This window comes from Capsella rubella, unplaced genomic scaffold (genome assembly GCF_000375325.1).
Source record: "Capsella rubella cultivar Monte Gargano unplaced genomic scaffold, Caprub1_0 scaffold_6, whole genome shotgun sequence".
Taxonomy (NCBI): domain Eukaryota; kingdom Viridiplantae; phylum Streptophyta; class Magnoliopsida; order Brassicales; family Brassicaceae; genus Capsella; species Capsella rubella.
This window is the reverse complement of record NW_006238918.1, coordinates 6,482,708-6,496,612: the sequence shown is the minus strand read 5'-3', so window position 1 is coordinate 6,496,612 and position 13,905 is coordinate 6,482,708. Positions and strand designations below refer to the sequence as shown.

General features: G+C 34.8%; 4 protein-coding genes across 6 annotated transcripts; 1 reads left to right on the top strand and 3 right to left on the bottom strand.

Moving 5' to 3' along the window:
- Window positions 1-5,145: 5,145 nt before the first annotated feature.
- Window positions 5,146-6,209, bottom strand: LOC17881903 (uncharacterized GPI-anchored protein At5g19250). Its single transcript, XM_006288647.2, has 2 exons — window positions 6,056-6,209; window positions 5,146-5,797 (listed from the first exon to the last, which is right to left on the bottom strand). The coding sequence occupies exons 1-2, from the start codon at window positions 6,129-6,131 to the stop codon at window positions 5,289-5,291; spliced, it is 585 nt and encodes a 194-aa protein (XP_006288709.1). The 5' UTR covers window positions 6,132-6,209; the 3' UTR covers window positions 5,146-5,288.
- A 355-nt stretch (window positions 6,210-6,564) lies between these two features.
- LOC17882175 (uncharacterized GPI-anchored protein At5g19230) lies at window positions 6,565-7,571 on the bottom strand. The gene is made up of 2 exons (XM_006286507.2): window positions 7,362-7,571; window positions 6,565-7,215 (listed from the first exon to the last, which is right to left on the bottom strand). The coding sequence occupies exons 1-2, from the start codon at window positions 7,441-7,443 to the stop codon at window positions 6,707-6,709; spliced, it is 591 nt and encodes a 196-aa protein (XP_006286569.1). The 5' UTR covers window positions 7,444-7,571; the 3' UTR covers window positions 6,565-6,706.
- A 269-nt stretch (window positions 7,572-7,840) lies between these two features.
- LOC17882378 (glucose-1-phosphate adenylyltransferase large subunit 1, chloroplastic) lies at window positions 7,841-10,878 on the top strand. The gene is made up of 15 exons (XM_006289271.2): window positions 7,841-8,202; window positions 8,302-8,415; window positions 8,500-8,670; window positions 8,750-8,842; window positions 8,912-8,995; window positions 9,081-9,136; window positions 9,234-9,327; window positions 9,419-9,531; window positions 9,618-9,690; window positions 9,762-9,842; window positions 9,946-10,032; window positions 10,117-10,221; window positions 10,308-10,414; window positions 10,526-10,586; window positions 10,679-10,878. The coding sequence occupies exons 1-15, from the start codon at window positions 7,909-7,911 to the stop codon at window positions 10,778-10,780; spliced, it is 1,635 nt and encodes a 544-aa protein (XP_006289333.2). The 5' UTR covers window positions 7,841-7,908; the 3' UTR covers window positions 10,781-10,878.
- Window positions 10,435-13,900, bottom strand: LOC17883887 (DEAD-box ATP-dependent RNA helicase 58, chloroplastic). 3 transcript variants are annotated; one of them, XM_023780757.1, is made up of 11 exons: window positions 13,090-13,900; window positions 12,904-12,997; window positions 12,690-12,803; window positions 12,484-12,597; window positions 12,288-12,392; window positions 11,986-12,144; window positions 11,749-11,817; window positions 11,577-11,666; window positions 11,359-11,499; window positions 11,018-11,281; window positions 10,435-10,519 (listed from the first exon to the last, which is right to left on the bottom strand). In XM_023780757.1, exons 1-10 carry the CDS (start codon window positions 13,353-13,355, stop codon window positions 11,018-11,020), a joined length of 1,416 nt encoding a protein of 471 aa, XP_023636525.1. In that variant the 5' UTR covers window positions 13,356-13,900; the 3' UTR covers window positions 10,435-10,519. The 3 variants fall into 3 exon arrangements, with proteins under 3 accessions (XP_023636525.1, XP_006290141.1, XP_023636526.1); XM_006290079.2 differs by lacking the exon at window positions 10,435-10,519 and having other exon boundaries at window positions 10,852-11,281; XM_023780758.1 differs by lacking the exons at window positions 10,435-10,519; window positions 13,090-13,900 and having other exon boundaries at window positions 10,852-11,281; window positions 12,690-12,799; window positions 12,904-12,999.
- Between the last annotated feature and the right edge of the window lie 5 nt (window positions 13,901-13,905).

Genomic DNA, 13,905 nt, shown 5'->3' with positions numbered 1-13,905 from the left:
CTTGGAAACTCTTTTATAGTAAGGGTTTTGTCTTTTTGGTTATTGCTAATTTATGTTATTGTTTAATTTTTCAATTACTGTGTGTTTGTGAGTGGCGATCGGTATATATAAATAAAGCTCCTTTTTCACGTTCCTTTTTCTCGCAAAAGTAGTATGCATGGATCCGCGTCTATCCATTTCTGTATTATTGCAATTCGCATGTTCAAACTAATTAATTTTACAAAACATTATATATATATATATAGGGAATATATATATCATTATTTATATAGCATCAAGTCAATAATCTTTTGTTAAATTGGCTAGTTTCTACATAAATTGAATTACAACACGTTTATTTGATATAACAGTTAATGAACAACCGAACGAAGAAACGACACACATTGTTGCACCAACATTCGTGTTTTGCTCAAATTAATGGGAAACGTTTTATACCTTCAAAATAAACTTACCGATGAACAATATATTGATCGAAACTTTTTACATGACTAAGTAATCTGTGAAAATATCCAAACTATATGTTTTTACCATCCAAACTATATATTTTTACCATCCAAACTTATAATACATGACTACTACGACGTAATCTCTTGAAATTTCAAAACTAGTAACCCGGCCATTTGATGAGATTTTGATCCACTGAGAGGCGATGCTTCATATTTCTTAATGATATGACCGTTTGAAAGTTCACTTGCCTACGTAATTTACTATATATATATAGTCCTAACCAACTTGATTAGTGACGCGATATCTTTTTTTTTTTTATGTGCTTTCAATTAGGTTAAAACTTTCATATTGAATCTGCAAGAAAAGAGCATTTAAATGATCAAAAGTGGCAATTGGGGTATGTTTCTTTGTGGCTAAGCAGAGGAAAAGGACTGGTGAGTATTTTTAAACGTATATATATATGTATGTGGACGTCTAATATACTATTACGTACCAACAACGATTACGACCATGACGTACGTCCTCTTTCCATTCTATGGTTCTATCCTCAGAACGTTCATACCTCTTATATATATCCTTTTGCCAATTAATTATTTTTAGCATTATTATTTATATATATAAAAATTGAAAGTATTTATTTTAATCAAAAACTTTTTTGTTCTTTGAATGTGGGCTTTCCTTTACATTATATTCTTTTTGATGTCGCTCTCTTTGACCGAATATTTAACCAATTAATTAACTTGTGAATTTTATTGCAACATCAACCTTATGAATAACCCTGTATTCTAAGAAACGATATACTATTATATTAAATTTCCCAAGTAAATGAAGTTACTACTTGAATTGGTAACTATATACAAGTCTGTAACTATGTTTCTTTTTAATAATCAAGATAATTTTTATTTATTTATTATCCAATACCAAATAATACATACAAATAATTAAAGAAAATTACAACTTTTTTATACTGTATATTTTTCTACCCAAGAAACATAAAAAATGTGTACAATTAGACATGTACTGATTTCGCGGGTGTGGATGGATTCCGTAAATCGTGTCAGACAAAACCAAATCCTAGCTGCTACTCTATTGGTGGATTTGCTCCTGCCCTAAAATATATACTCTATCTTCCTTTTTCTCTGCCAACTTACAAGTACTATATATTGAATATAATTAATAAGTTGATTGATAAACCTAAGCTAATTTCAGATCCATTCATGAATAACATAACCGGTAAAAAGGGTTGTTAAATAACGATTCGTCAAGGATTAAACAAACACCTCACTAGTTGAAGAGACAGACCAAACTTCATAACAATTAGGAAACTACTCGAAACCATGCATTATAAGTTTTTTTTGTTGTTAAAAGATATAATCATGCATTAATTAGAAATTATAACCCTTGGAATACCACTAACGCAGTATACGACTTAGGAGGAACCAATACGCATCCGTGAGAAACGCATTATGATGAGATTTGATTATATGCCTTTTGGAACGGACGTGGATGAATAATGTTTTCGATGTTACGACTACTCAAAGAAAAATTGTAGACGTACTCCAAGATTGGCGGAAATAAAGAAAGTATACAATAAATTTTGAAGAAACCAATCTGATCTTCTTTATAATCAACAGATTATCCCCTCAAATGTGATCTTCAAGACTTTGGACCGCGAGATCTTAAACACCATTTCCACAAGGAGTAGTAGAAAGGGGTTCAAGAAATTAATGGGTCTATGAATCACATGAACTGTTTTGCTTCTTTGTTTTTTATCAAATTAATTTTTGCTAAGGAACCAATTCTTAGGTTTAATATTGTAAAACCAGCCTGTTTTTTTTTATATGATATTTACAAGTTTAGCAGCAACAAAAAAAAAAAAACAATCTGAACTAAATAAAAAAACTAAACTGATACATGTTTATACCGATTAAAGAAACCCTAACGGGTTATTGTTTATAGTCTACAATATTTCCTTTCTGAACCATATAGTTTTGTACACATAACTTTTCTAGGTTGACACGATCAAACCCTAGTAGCTATGATATATACTAAATAAGCCCTGTAAAATAAATACGTGTATCAGTATCCCGTATCAGTAACGATCGACTTCGTTTGGATACACACATGCACTGACACACATATTATTTGTTGATAATAATTTCTCTCGAGTCTCGATAGAGAACTAGAGCTGAATAATTGAAGAGGTCCATGTAACTCAGTAAGGTCATAAAATTATAATTCTTCGACACGAATATAAGAAAGTCATTCATTACTCATTACACTCACAGCGCTGAGCGCACACAGGCTTTTTTTTTTTTTTTAAGTTTTTATTCTCTGAATTTCGATATATTGGATAATGCACTCACTGTAAAATCCTTGTATCTTAAGGAGCCAACCAGATTAAACATGGATCAATTTTTTTTTAATAATGGAGTGAAGATTGACTACTGATGAATGAATGAATGGTCTATATTAGTTTTAGTTATCTGCATTCGATCGTTTGTTTTAATCGTCACACTCATCAGAACCTTTCATGTTCGTTAATACTACACTACTTCACGTTTCAGGTTTTTAAAAACATGTCCAGTATAACTCGATCGATGTGATTGTTGTCACATTAACACTGAATTTGATCTGTTGAAGATATATATATAGTTACGTCCCCGTTGATTATCGCTAAACAGAATATAGTTTCCTCGCTAAAAAACAATATTAGATCAATGTAAAAAAAAAAATCTGTTTGTTTATGAATCAAACAAGATGGTTAAGAATATATGCTTTTGTTGGTCTAATTTAATTTATTATGGTGTACGTACTTACAACATATATATATATATATATATATATATATATATACATACTATTTCCGCTATAATAAACTCTTAAATATATAATTCATGTTTCACTAGAATTAGCATATGTTTTTGTAGTAAATATATAATGTATGTTGTTGACCCAAATTATCAATGCATGACCTTCTACCAATAATCGTAATTTTTTCCCCTAAAACAAAGGCCACTACTTTGCTTTGTTTAAAAGTTATTTTGTTTTTGTTAAATGACTATAAAAGAATCATAGAAAATTTACAGAAGAAGAATTTTTCTTCTCAATTTTAGTTTCTTGCTTAAGATAGAGAAAGCAGTTGAAAAAAAATCTAAAAAAAAGGAAGAGAAAGAAAAAGTGAGGGTGAGAAAGTAGCAAGATACGATTCTCTCCCAATCTATCTCTGTGATATATATATATATATCAGTCATTTATATATGAGAGATCGTTAACTTCATTGTTTGTTAGTGAACAAAAGAAAGTGACGTTTCGAAGACGTATCCTAAACGCAAAATTCACTTGTCTTCTTCTTTTTTCTTTAGACGTCGTGTCTGAAAATAGTCAAGTCCCTCAATCAAAACGCTCCCTCACACTTATATGGAGAGAACACACAAAATAAAAAAAAGCAGGCACAAAATCTAAAAGATAGATTATAGAAATCGAGACAAAATCAAGATTTCAAAAGTGAGAAAGATATTCTTGTTTCTTATTTATACAGCTTTGTTTCTGTCTTTCTTTCTTTCTTTCAAGTCTATCCACCAACCAACCAAACTGCACTATGATGATATGGTGTCAAATGGGGTTTTTTACTCTTTGCATGTGGCTTTCTTGTAAATGTTCATTTCGTAAGATATGGTATCATAATGTTGACTAAAGACTCTCTATATTGAATCTGTATGTGGGCCGGTAAATAGTAAAAACAATGATTGACCAAAATACATTTATTTAAAATTACCAAAACAAATAGTGTAATATTTCATAAATAATTGCATACATTATTCTCTCTCATGTATAATATGAATATGACTAAAAAAAAATTATTATATTTTTTACTAATTTCGAACTTAATACACTATTATGTTAGTTTTTTACTACAATGAAACCCAAAAAATGAAGTACGTTCAAGTTTCTCTCTTTTTTTTTCTCCAGCTTGATATAACAAATATATATTCTAATACTTGCATAGCTCGGATATAAACGAAAAAAAAAAAAAAAAAACTGAATATGGGGGTTAGCGAGATCATTATAAATGTGAGTTTGGAAATAAACAATATTTGGAGTTTGATTCGTTGAGCTTGCAACCGAGGATTGATGCTCTTGTAAGTGGTAAATATTTAGATTTTAATATATATTTTAGCTATAATATTTATATTGTTTTTTTAAAAAATTGAAAAAACTACATATCATAGACTTCATAAAAAAAAATGGACTATGAACGGTAATAAGAAAAAATAAATCATAATTAAGTAAGAAAATTCTCTAAAAACAGTAAATGATCCAGAATTGTTGAAAGCTACTCTACCAAAATCAACCACCTTGTCTGTGAAGTATGATGGATTTTTTTCAATCTTCCAAAGTTCTGAACACTTTTGCCGACAAAATGTTTTACACTTTTATTAATGTAAAATATTATGGGCCTAACTAATATGGGCCAATATATTCGTTTTTATAATAAATGGGCCTATTTGCACATAGTCATGATGTTATGTGTCCTCGGTCTACAGCAGCAAATCGGGTTTGTTTGGGTTTCAGCTGGGTGGGTGACAACTGACAAGAGAATGATAATGTGAAGTCATATAGCTAGGGACTTCTCTGTATAATATAAGAAGAACATATCTCGTTTCCTGATTGTCTTAAGAACACGTACTGACGTACTTAAGAAAGGTGATTTTGCTCTCCAACATTGTTCTTCTCTTTATATATTACCATACAAACTCACCACAGCATATTATATGAAACAAATACAATGAGGTCATTTCAAATATGGAAAACAAAACAAAAAAAAAAAGAATAAGGACTCAAAACATGAGGAAACAAGAGAGAAGAAACAAGAAACTTGAAGAAACAACGCCGTTAACTCGGAATGCTAAAGCTCCAGAGTTAGTAGCCGGAGAATAGCTACCCTCTGGTGTGTTTGTCGTGAGGACAACGACAACCCAGTTATCATCAGAACCAATACCAATCCCAGTGAACTTAGAATCGTTCAAACTCCTGGAGTACTGTGACTTTGTGTAATTGTTCAAGACAAGGGTCTGATCAAGGTGAGGAACACAAGATGGCAAGATCACACCGTCTCTAGTGACTGTAATGTTGAGTCGGCATTTAGAGAGTAGTTTAGGGAAGTTTGAGAATCCAGGTTCTGTTCCAGGAACTGCAGCTGAGCCAGTGGTGTTTGTGCATGGTCGGTTCTTGAATTGGTCTGCTAATTCGTCAGCTAGGCATTCTGCGTTTTCGTTTTTTACCAAGGCTGTTAGGTTTATGGATGTTCTGTAGTTGTTGAGGACTGTAATAAGAACCTCTTCTTCATCTGTACATTTCAATAACAAAAAAAAAACAGTCAACGCACACACAAAAGTATTCAGATGAAGCAACAAATTGATAAAATCTCCATCGCAAGTATAGTTTAGTAAACAAAGAAATCGTCAATGATCGAGATCTAGGCTTATATGAAACAGATTCGACGAGTTTTAAACAAGATCTAAGGTCAACCAACAGATTTCAAGAAACCTAGTTAGCTATATTGAAAAAAAGATCAAGATCAAGAAGATGTGATATATGTTGTTACCGGAAAGAACAGGACGATGAAGGGAGAGAAAGACTGAGAGAAGAAAGAGTATATGGAGCTTCTTCGAAATCGCCATTGATCAAGAGAGGTTCTTGATCCTTACTTCTCTTTTACTGAGTTGTTTTTCGGCAGATGAATGTTTGTTTTCTTGTCTCTATTTATTTTATAAGATTTTTAGTTCTTTTCGATGCTCTTTTCTGACTCGTCAAAGTCGTTGGTTTGGTGGGTTTTTTATTGTCTTTTATTAGTTACCAATCGACTTGATGCTACGCAGACAACTCAACAAACAATGTCGTTTTTAATGTGAGTTTTCTTTTCTCTACACTCCAATTTAAGAAGAGTGTTGAAGTTGTGACTATTATTTGTCCATTTATATACAGACTACAGTCAACGCATAAATACAATTAGTTGTACCACCCAATATGTTTTGTTTCTATCTCACAACCATATAGGGCAATTAGTTGATGAACTAAACAAGTCTCCATTTATTATATTTGCATGGCGTATCATGAGATCATAAGAAACTTTGTATTTTATTTTCTCTCTTTAAAATTTAACGCCATACGAAATTATCAAATTGTCACCACAAGCACAACATATTAAGAAACAAAGACAAACGAGGTGACTTATGAAAAACACCAAAAACGCTGGTCAAAACATGAGGAAACAAAAGAGAAGAAGCAACAAACTTGAAGAAATAACAAGGCCATTAACTCCGAATGCAAAAGCTCCTGAGGAGTTAGTGGCTAGAGAATAGCTACCCTCGGGTGTGTTTGTAGTGAGGACAACTACAACCCAGTTTTTATCAGAACCGATACCAATTCCAGTGAACTTAGAATCATTCAAGTTCTTGGTTAGGACAAGGCTGAAATTTTTCAAGACAGGGATCGGATCATGGTTAGGAGCACAAACTTTCATTATCTCGCCGTCTCTGATTACGCTTGTGTTGAGGCTGCATTTAGCGAGGAGGTTAGGGAAATTTGGGATTCTAGGATCTTTTTCAGGGACTAAAGTGAAGTCAGTGGTGTTTGTGCAGGTTTGGCTCTTGAGTTGGTCTGCGACTTCGTCTGCGAGACAGTCTGCGTTTTTGTTCTTTGTTAAGGTTTTTAGCTTTAGTGATGTTCTAACATCGTTGAACACTTTAAGAAGATCTTCTTCACCTGTTGATTTCAGAAACAGAACACAAAAAAAAAAAAACACTAAATATCAGTGAAGAGTATAATTTTAGTAAACAACTGAGATCAAGAAGATCAAGAAACACAAAATGAAAATTCAAGAAGATCTTTGACGGAAGTGGGAGAGTTACCGGTGTCGGAAAGAACAAGACGATGAAGGGCGAAAAATACTGAGAGAAGAAAGAGTAGATGGAGCTGCTTCGAAATGGCCATTGATGCAGTGATCTTTTGGCTTCAGGTTTGCTGATTTCTGGAGATGGTGAGTTGAATCTTCACTTATATTATGAGAATTTTCTGGTCCCTTTTTGCTTTTTAAAGTCGTTGCTTCGGTGTAGTTCTCATCCACTGACCACTGCCACCACACAGACAATTAACAAATAATTATGATGCGTCTATGACCATTTATTTACTTATACTTGATACGGTGGATACAAAGACTTGATATGGATATGTTGGCATGTGATAAGACGAAAAGTATATATTCTGACTTCTGAGATTCAATTTTCATTTTTTTTGGCATTAGTCTTCAGTAGAATATGCCATTGCAAGACAGGTCAAGACAAAAGAGCATTGTCATAAAATCTGAATACAAAATTAAAAAAACTGGTGGTGTATGTGACTTGATGAAGATAGGGTGGACCAAAACCTTCCAAAACAAATCAACTAAAATGCAAGTTCATGCAACTATCTTCTCTTCTCTTTTATCTTCCCCTCTCTTCAACCTTTCAAGAGCCAGTATTTCCTGAGAAAATGGTGGTTTCTGCTGACTGCAGAATATCCTTGTCTGCCCCGAGCTGCCTACGCAGCTCTACGGGCTTGACCAGGCACATTAAGCTTGGCAACTTCTGCAATGGTGAGCTCATGGGAAAGAAGCTCAACTTGGCTCAGCCTCCAAATTTTCGTCTTCGATCTCCTACTAACTTCTCTAAGAGGGTTTCAATGTCTCTAAATAGTGTAGCTGGAGAGAGTCAGGTAAAAAGTTTCAAACTTTTTGCTTCTGCTTTCTATTCTCAATCTCAAGCTCATCAGGAGTGACCCCGCAATGCATTTGTTTGTGTCAACAACCTCCAGGCACAAGATCTTGAGGCTGAGAAAAGGGATCCCAGGACAGTTGCTTCCATCATTCTTGGAGGTGGAGCAGGAACTCGACTCTTTCCTCTCACAAAACGTCGGGCCAAGCCTGCAGTTAGTTCTCTGCTGCAAAGTTTCCAATATTGCTGACTTTCCTGCCACAGAGTATAACTGATCGGGAATATGCGTGAATTGTAGGTCCCTATCGGTGGAGCTTATAGGTTGATAGATGTACCAATGAGCAACTGCATCAACAGCGGAATCAACAAAGTCTACATACTCACACAATATAACTCAGCATCATTGAACAGGCATTTAGCCCGTGCTTACAACTCCAATGGGGTTGGCTTTGGAGATGGCTATATCGAGGTTTGATATTCTTTCTTCATCATCCATTACGAGCCAGACTGGTTTGAGGCATCTGAGGCAATTGTTTGAAAAATTTCAGGTTCTTGCAGCCACTCAAACGCCAGGAGAATCTGGTAAAAGGTGGTTCCAAGGTACAGCAGATGCTGTTCGGCAATTCCATTGGCTTTTTGAGGTAGAAACCAGACTATAATTAACTTATCTTCACATGAAAAAACAAGCGGTCCAACAATTCTTTACATAGGATGCAAGGAGCAAGGACATAGAGGATGTGTTGATCCTTTCTGGAGATCACCTTTATAGGATGGATTATATGGATTTTATACAGGTGAGACAAGATTACTTGAAACCATTTCCTTCATCAATAGTTAGTTACTCTCAGAGACTTCAACCATGTCTACTTAAATCTGCAGGATCATCGGCAGAGTGGGGCAGATATAAGCATTTCCTGCATACCAATAGATGACAGGTGAATGCAAAAGAGTACATATAAAACATTTTCCCAAATTATTATGCTGAATTAAAGATCATGATTTCTTATAGTCTCTTTTTGTGTTATATGGTAGACGTGCCTCAGATTTTGGTCTTATGAAGATAGACGACAAAGGAAGAGTTCTCTCTTTCAGTGAAAAACCTAAAGGGGATGACCTGAAAGCAATGGTATGTTGAAAACTTGAGAATAAATTTCTCAGCAATAATAGCATCTCAAAACAAAACTTGAAGATTTGTTCTAACCTCGGGGTATCCTTAGGCAGTAGACACAACTATATTAGGACTTTCCAAGGAGGAAGCTGAAAAGAAACCATACATAGCGTCAATGGGTGTTTATGTTTTCAAGAAAGAAATACTGTTGAATCTCTTGAGGTAACACCTTTAGTTCTACATTCTGTCTCTGGAAACTAAGAACAAAGCAAAACAAATATCATATCTTGCGACTGTTTTGAAATCAGATGGCGTTTCCCCACAGCAAATGACTTTGGTTCAGAGATTATACCCTTCTCAGCTAAAGAATTCTATATGAATGTCAGTAACATTCAGATAAAGCACACATTTTCATTCCATTATATCAAGGGATAACAAGATCTTTTGAGCAGGCTTATCTCTTTAAAGACTACTGGGAAGATATAGGAACAATAAGATCTTTCTTTGAGGCAAATCTTGCCCTCACTGAGCATGTAAGGACAAATATTCTGAGGGACAACTCTATTTTCCAAGACATTGTTCATAATCATATATACTCATATTAATATCACGTACATCTACATCTATAACTTTTAGCCACCGGCATTTAGTTTCTACGACGCAGCGAAACCAATCTATACGTCAAGGAGAAACCTGCCACCATCAAAAATAGACAGCTCTAAGGTAAGTAAAACCAGCCATGATATTTACTTATATGCATTTTGGTTTTGGATTCAGGCTTAACTCTCTACTTCATTACATGTGAAGCTCGTTGATTCGATCATTTCTCATGGAAGCTTCTTAACCAACTGCTTGATTGAGCACAGCATTGTGGGAATTAGATCCAGAGTAGGCAGTAATGTTCAGTTAAAGGTAGGCAAAAAAAGTACCTTTCTAAATCAGAATGAAAGGACTAGACTCTAAGATTGTATGATCATCTAAAAGTATGGAAACTCTAGGACACTGTGATGCTTGGGGCAGACTTTTACGAAACTGAAGCAGAAGTTGCATCACAGCTTGCTGAGGGAAAAGTTCCCATTGGAATAGGAGAGAACACAAAAATAAAGTAAGACTAACTATGAAATTCACATGGGGTTTACCTTAGAAATAGTTCTCATTTGTGAAGTGTCCTCATCCCTTTCTTCCTTTTTTTTCTGCCTTCTCCTTTTCCCTGCAGAGAATGCATAATAGACAAAAATGCTAGAGTCGGGAAGAATGTAATCATTGCAAACTCGGAGGTAAAATTTCTTTGATTTAAGAAAAAATGGACCCATCAGACACGCACATCTTCAGTTACTAATATCATTTCCACTTTTGTGGTGGTTTGCAGAAAATACAAGAAGCAGATAGGTCATCCGATGGATTTTACATCAGATCCGGCATTACAGTAATCTTGAAAAATTCAGTAATTAAAGATGGTGTTGTGATATGATACTTTTCAAGTTGTAATTGTGAGAACTAAGAAGTAAGAATGCAGAGCATAAAAGTCAAAACTAAATAAAATTTCTTTGATAATGATGATACTTCTCATATACTCTTCCAATCTAACTACTGTAATTAGTTACATTAGACTGATGGTATCTGCACTCAATTGTATTTGTGGTTACAAAAAAATGAAAACAAACGAAAATATGACAAATTTTCTGTACTGGGATAATTAATTTTGTACCTACAACATGAGTTCCTCGCAGCTGAACATAAGTTCGTTTTCGTATCTTTGCAAGACAAATCTTTCCTCCGACATGATCAGATTGGCAACAATGCACTTCTTGTCAGAAAAGGGTATTCGACCAGCTCTTCCAGCTCTGTGCAGATAATCTGTAGCCGTTTGTGGGATATCAAAGTTGAAGATATGAGTTGTTTCTGGTAGATCAATCCCTCTTGCTGCAATATCAGTAGAAACAAGAAGAAACCCTCCTCCTTGCCTGATTTCCTATGGCAAATCATGAAGCTTAGTAACAGAAAGTACACATCTAGGATTAGAATCCGCAGATAAAAGAAACCACGTACTGTTAGTGAAGCTGCTCGTGAATGGAAATTCATGTCCCCCTCTAGGAGGAGGATCTCCAGAGGACCATTGTATGAAGTTTTAAGGAATTCCATTAGTAGAGTTGTCGATGGATCATTTCCAGCCTTTTTTGACTTCTCAGACTGAAAATAAGAATCGGAAAAGATTGTTAAATGGTTAGATTAAGTGAAGTTAAAAGGGAAATAGAGGTCTCCAATACCTGCTCCCCGACAAAAATAATAGCTGATTCAGGTGCATCAGACTCTAACAAGGCAAGCAGTACTTGATGTTTGTTTGTCTTCTCACACGTCTGCCAAAATAGAGGTTAGATGTACTAACAGATGAATATCATGACAAAAGAAGTGAAAGGATGCTAATTAGTTAAGTCTTACAACAAATCTGTGAAGAAGGCACAAAGGCATGGGCCTGATTGCACTAACATGAACATGAACAACATCCCTCTGCAGAAATAGAGAAAATACAACTGACTTGAGGCGCTAAATTCAAAATTATAATTTGTTATATTGCCAAGGGTAGAGTTGGGTGGTATCTACAGTTAGCCCAAATCATTTGATTCATTAACCAAGCCTGAACATAATTCACAGTAAAAGAAACATCCATAAGCTAACCTTTGTCCACTTTTGCTGTATACAATCATGCACAAAATGTTTATGCTGGGGAATGGAAGCACTGGCAAAAACTGTCTGACGTTTATCGCATGAAGAAAATGATGTCAAAAGCTTCCGCACAGAACCAACTTGTTTTGAGGAGTAGAATAAGAAATCAACCTAGCAAAGTGACCGTTTACATATATTCCTGGGTCAGAAAATGTTCTGAGCATGATGTTCAATATGCAGAACAGCCTCAATTATTATTTATGGAGAATAAGCTGAACAGTACAATACATACATACAGTTGAGAAAGTTCTTACCTCATCTAGAACAAGAACTCTCACAGAGTCAAGTCTAAAGATGTGTTTTTCCAGCATGTGACACAAACTTGCTACCGTAGCAACCAAAATTGCTGGTGGCTCAGCCTGAAAAGAAATTAAACTTTCTGAACTTAATCACAAGAAGAAGTGACTAAAATCCTTCAAACACGCAGAAACCGAACAATCAAAATCCAACCTTTAGCCAGCTTTTGTGCCTTCTTAGCGTCCCTCCATCCAAGAGAGCCATTACTGTACATCCTTTCACATCAATATCCGCTTTTGCAGCCAACATTCGAGCAACCTTTGTAACCTTAAACCCAACAGAGGCAACAAATTACAAAGCATATCACAAAAATATGAAGTCAAAAAGTAAGATTCAAAATCAATGAGTAGTAGACTTACTTGCATACCGAGCTCTCGAGTGGGTACAACAATCACAGCTTGCACAGAAGATCGTTGAGGGTTAATAAGAGAGAATATGAGTAGTAGGTAAGTCAATGTCTTGCCTGAACCTGTCTAAGATTACCCAAAAAAAACATAGCAACATTAACAAAAACAGATAATCAAAAGAGAGAAACATAAATTGAAAATATAGATGAGAGAAAAGAAAAAGGACTTGAGCATGGAGGATGCAATCACGGCCTGTAAACAAAGTAGGTAGAGCTTCTCTTTGTATGTCTGTGGGAAACACAAACCCAATCTCCTCCATTCTACACCATTTTTCAATCAAGCAAAAAAACTCAAATTTTCGATTTTTGTTTTTGAGGACTGAAACAAAGCAGAGCAGTGAAACGAAGCTTGCCTGTGCAAAATATGCTCCGGGACAAAAGCTTGGCAGATTTGACGTAGAGTTAAAGCAGTAGTTTCAGTGGCACTGTTGCTTTCGATTTCAGAGAAAGAGTCGACGAGAGCTTGGAGGTGATTAATACGAGAAGCGGAGGAGGAGGATTTGAGAGCTCTCGTTGTGAAACTGGGGTTTAGTGTTGCGAAGAGGGAAGGATGAAAGGGCGAGGCTTTAGGGAAGAGACCGAGATGAGGAACAAAGAGAAGCTGTGACGCCGTCGCCATTGTTGAGCACTTTCGAAAGGGAAAAGTCCGAAACGAAGGATAACGAGATTAATAAAAACGATTTTTTACTCTTTTTATCTTTTACTTACAGTTTACCGATAAAGTAATTTGCTTATTACTAATTTTGTGATACACAATTTATTTTACAACTTCATTGTCTAATTAATTTGCTTATACAAATGCAAACACAATGTCTCAAAGTGGAACTAGTAGTTCAAAACATGAACTTGTTCACTGTACAAAAGCCTGATTCATATACATTTTCATGGTTCATAATAAAACGTTCATATAGTTTGATGATCTAAGCTAACTTACTATTTGCTTACTTAAGGCCATGAATGGCTCCAGATTTTGAACTAATTTTTGGTTTTTGATTTTGCAAAAACTAGTTAGTAAGTCATTCATGATTTTAATCAAAGTAGATTTCCTAAATGCTAGGAAAACCAGATTTTTAGAGATTTTTCTTATTTGTTCATAGAAACCAAAAACCAAATTTCGTGGATTCCAAAAACTTTACTTGATATTTTGGTTAAAAAAATTTTCAGCCCCC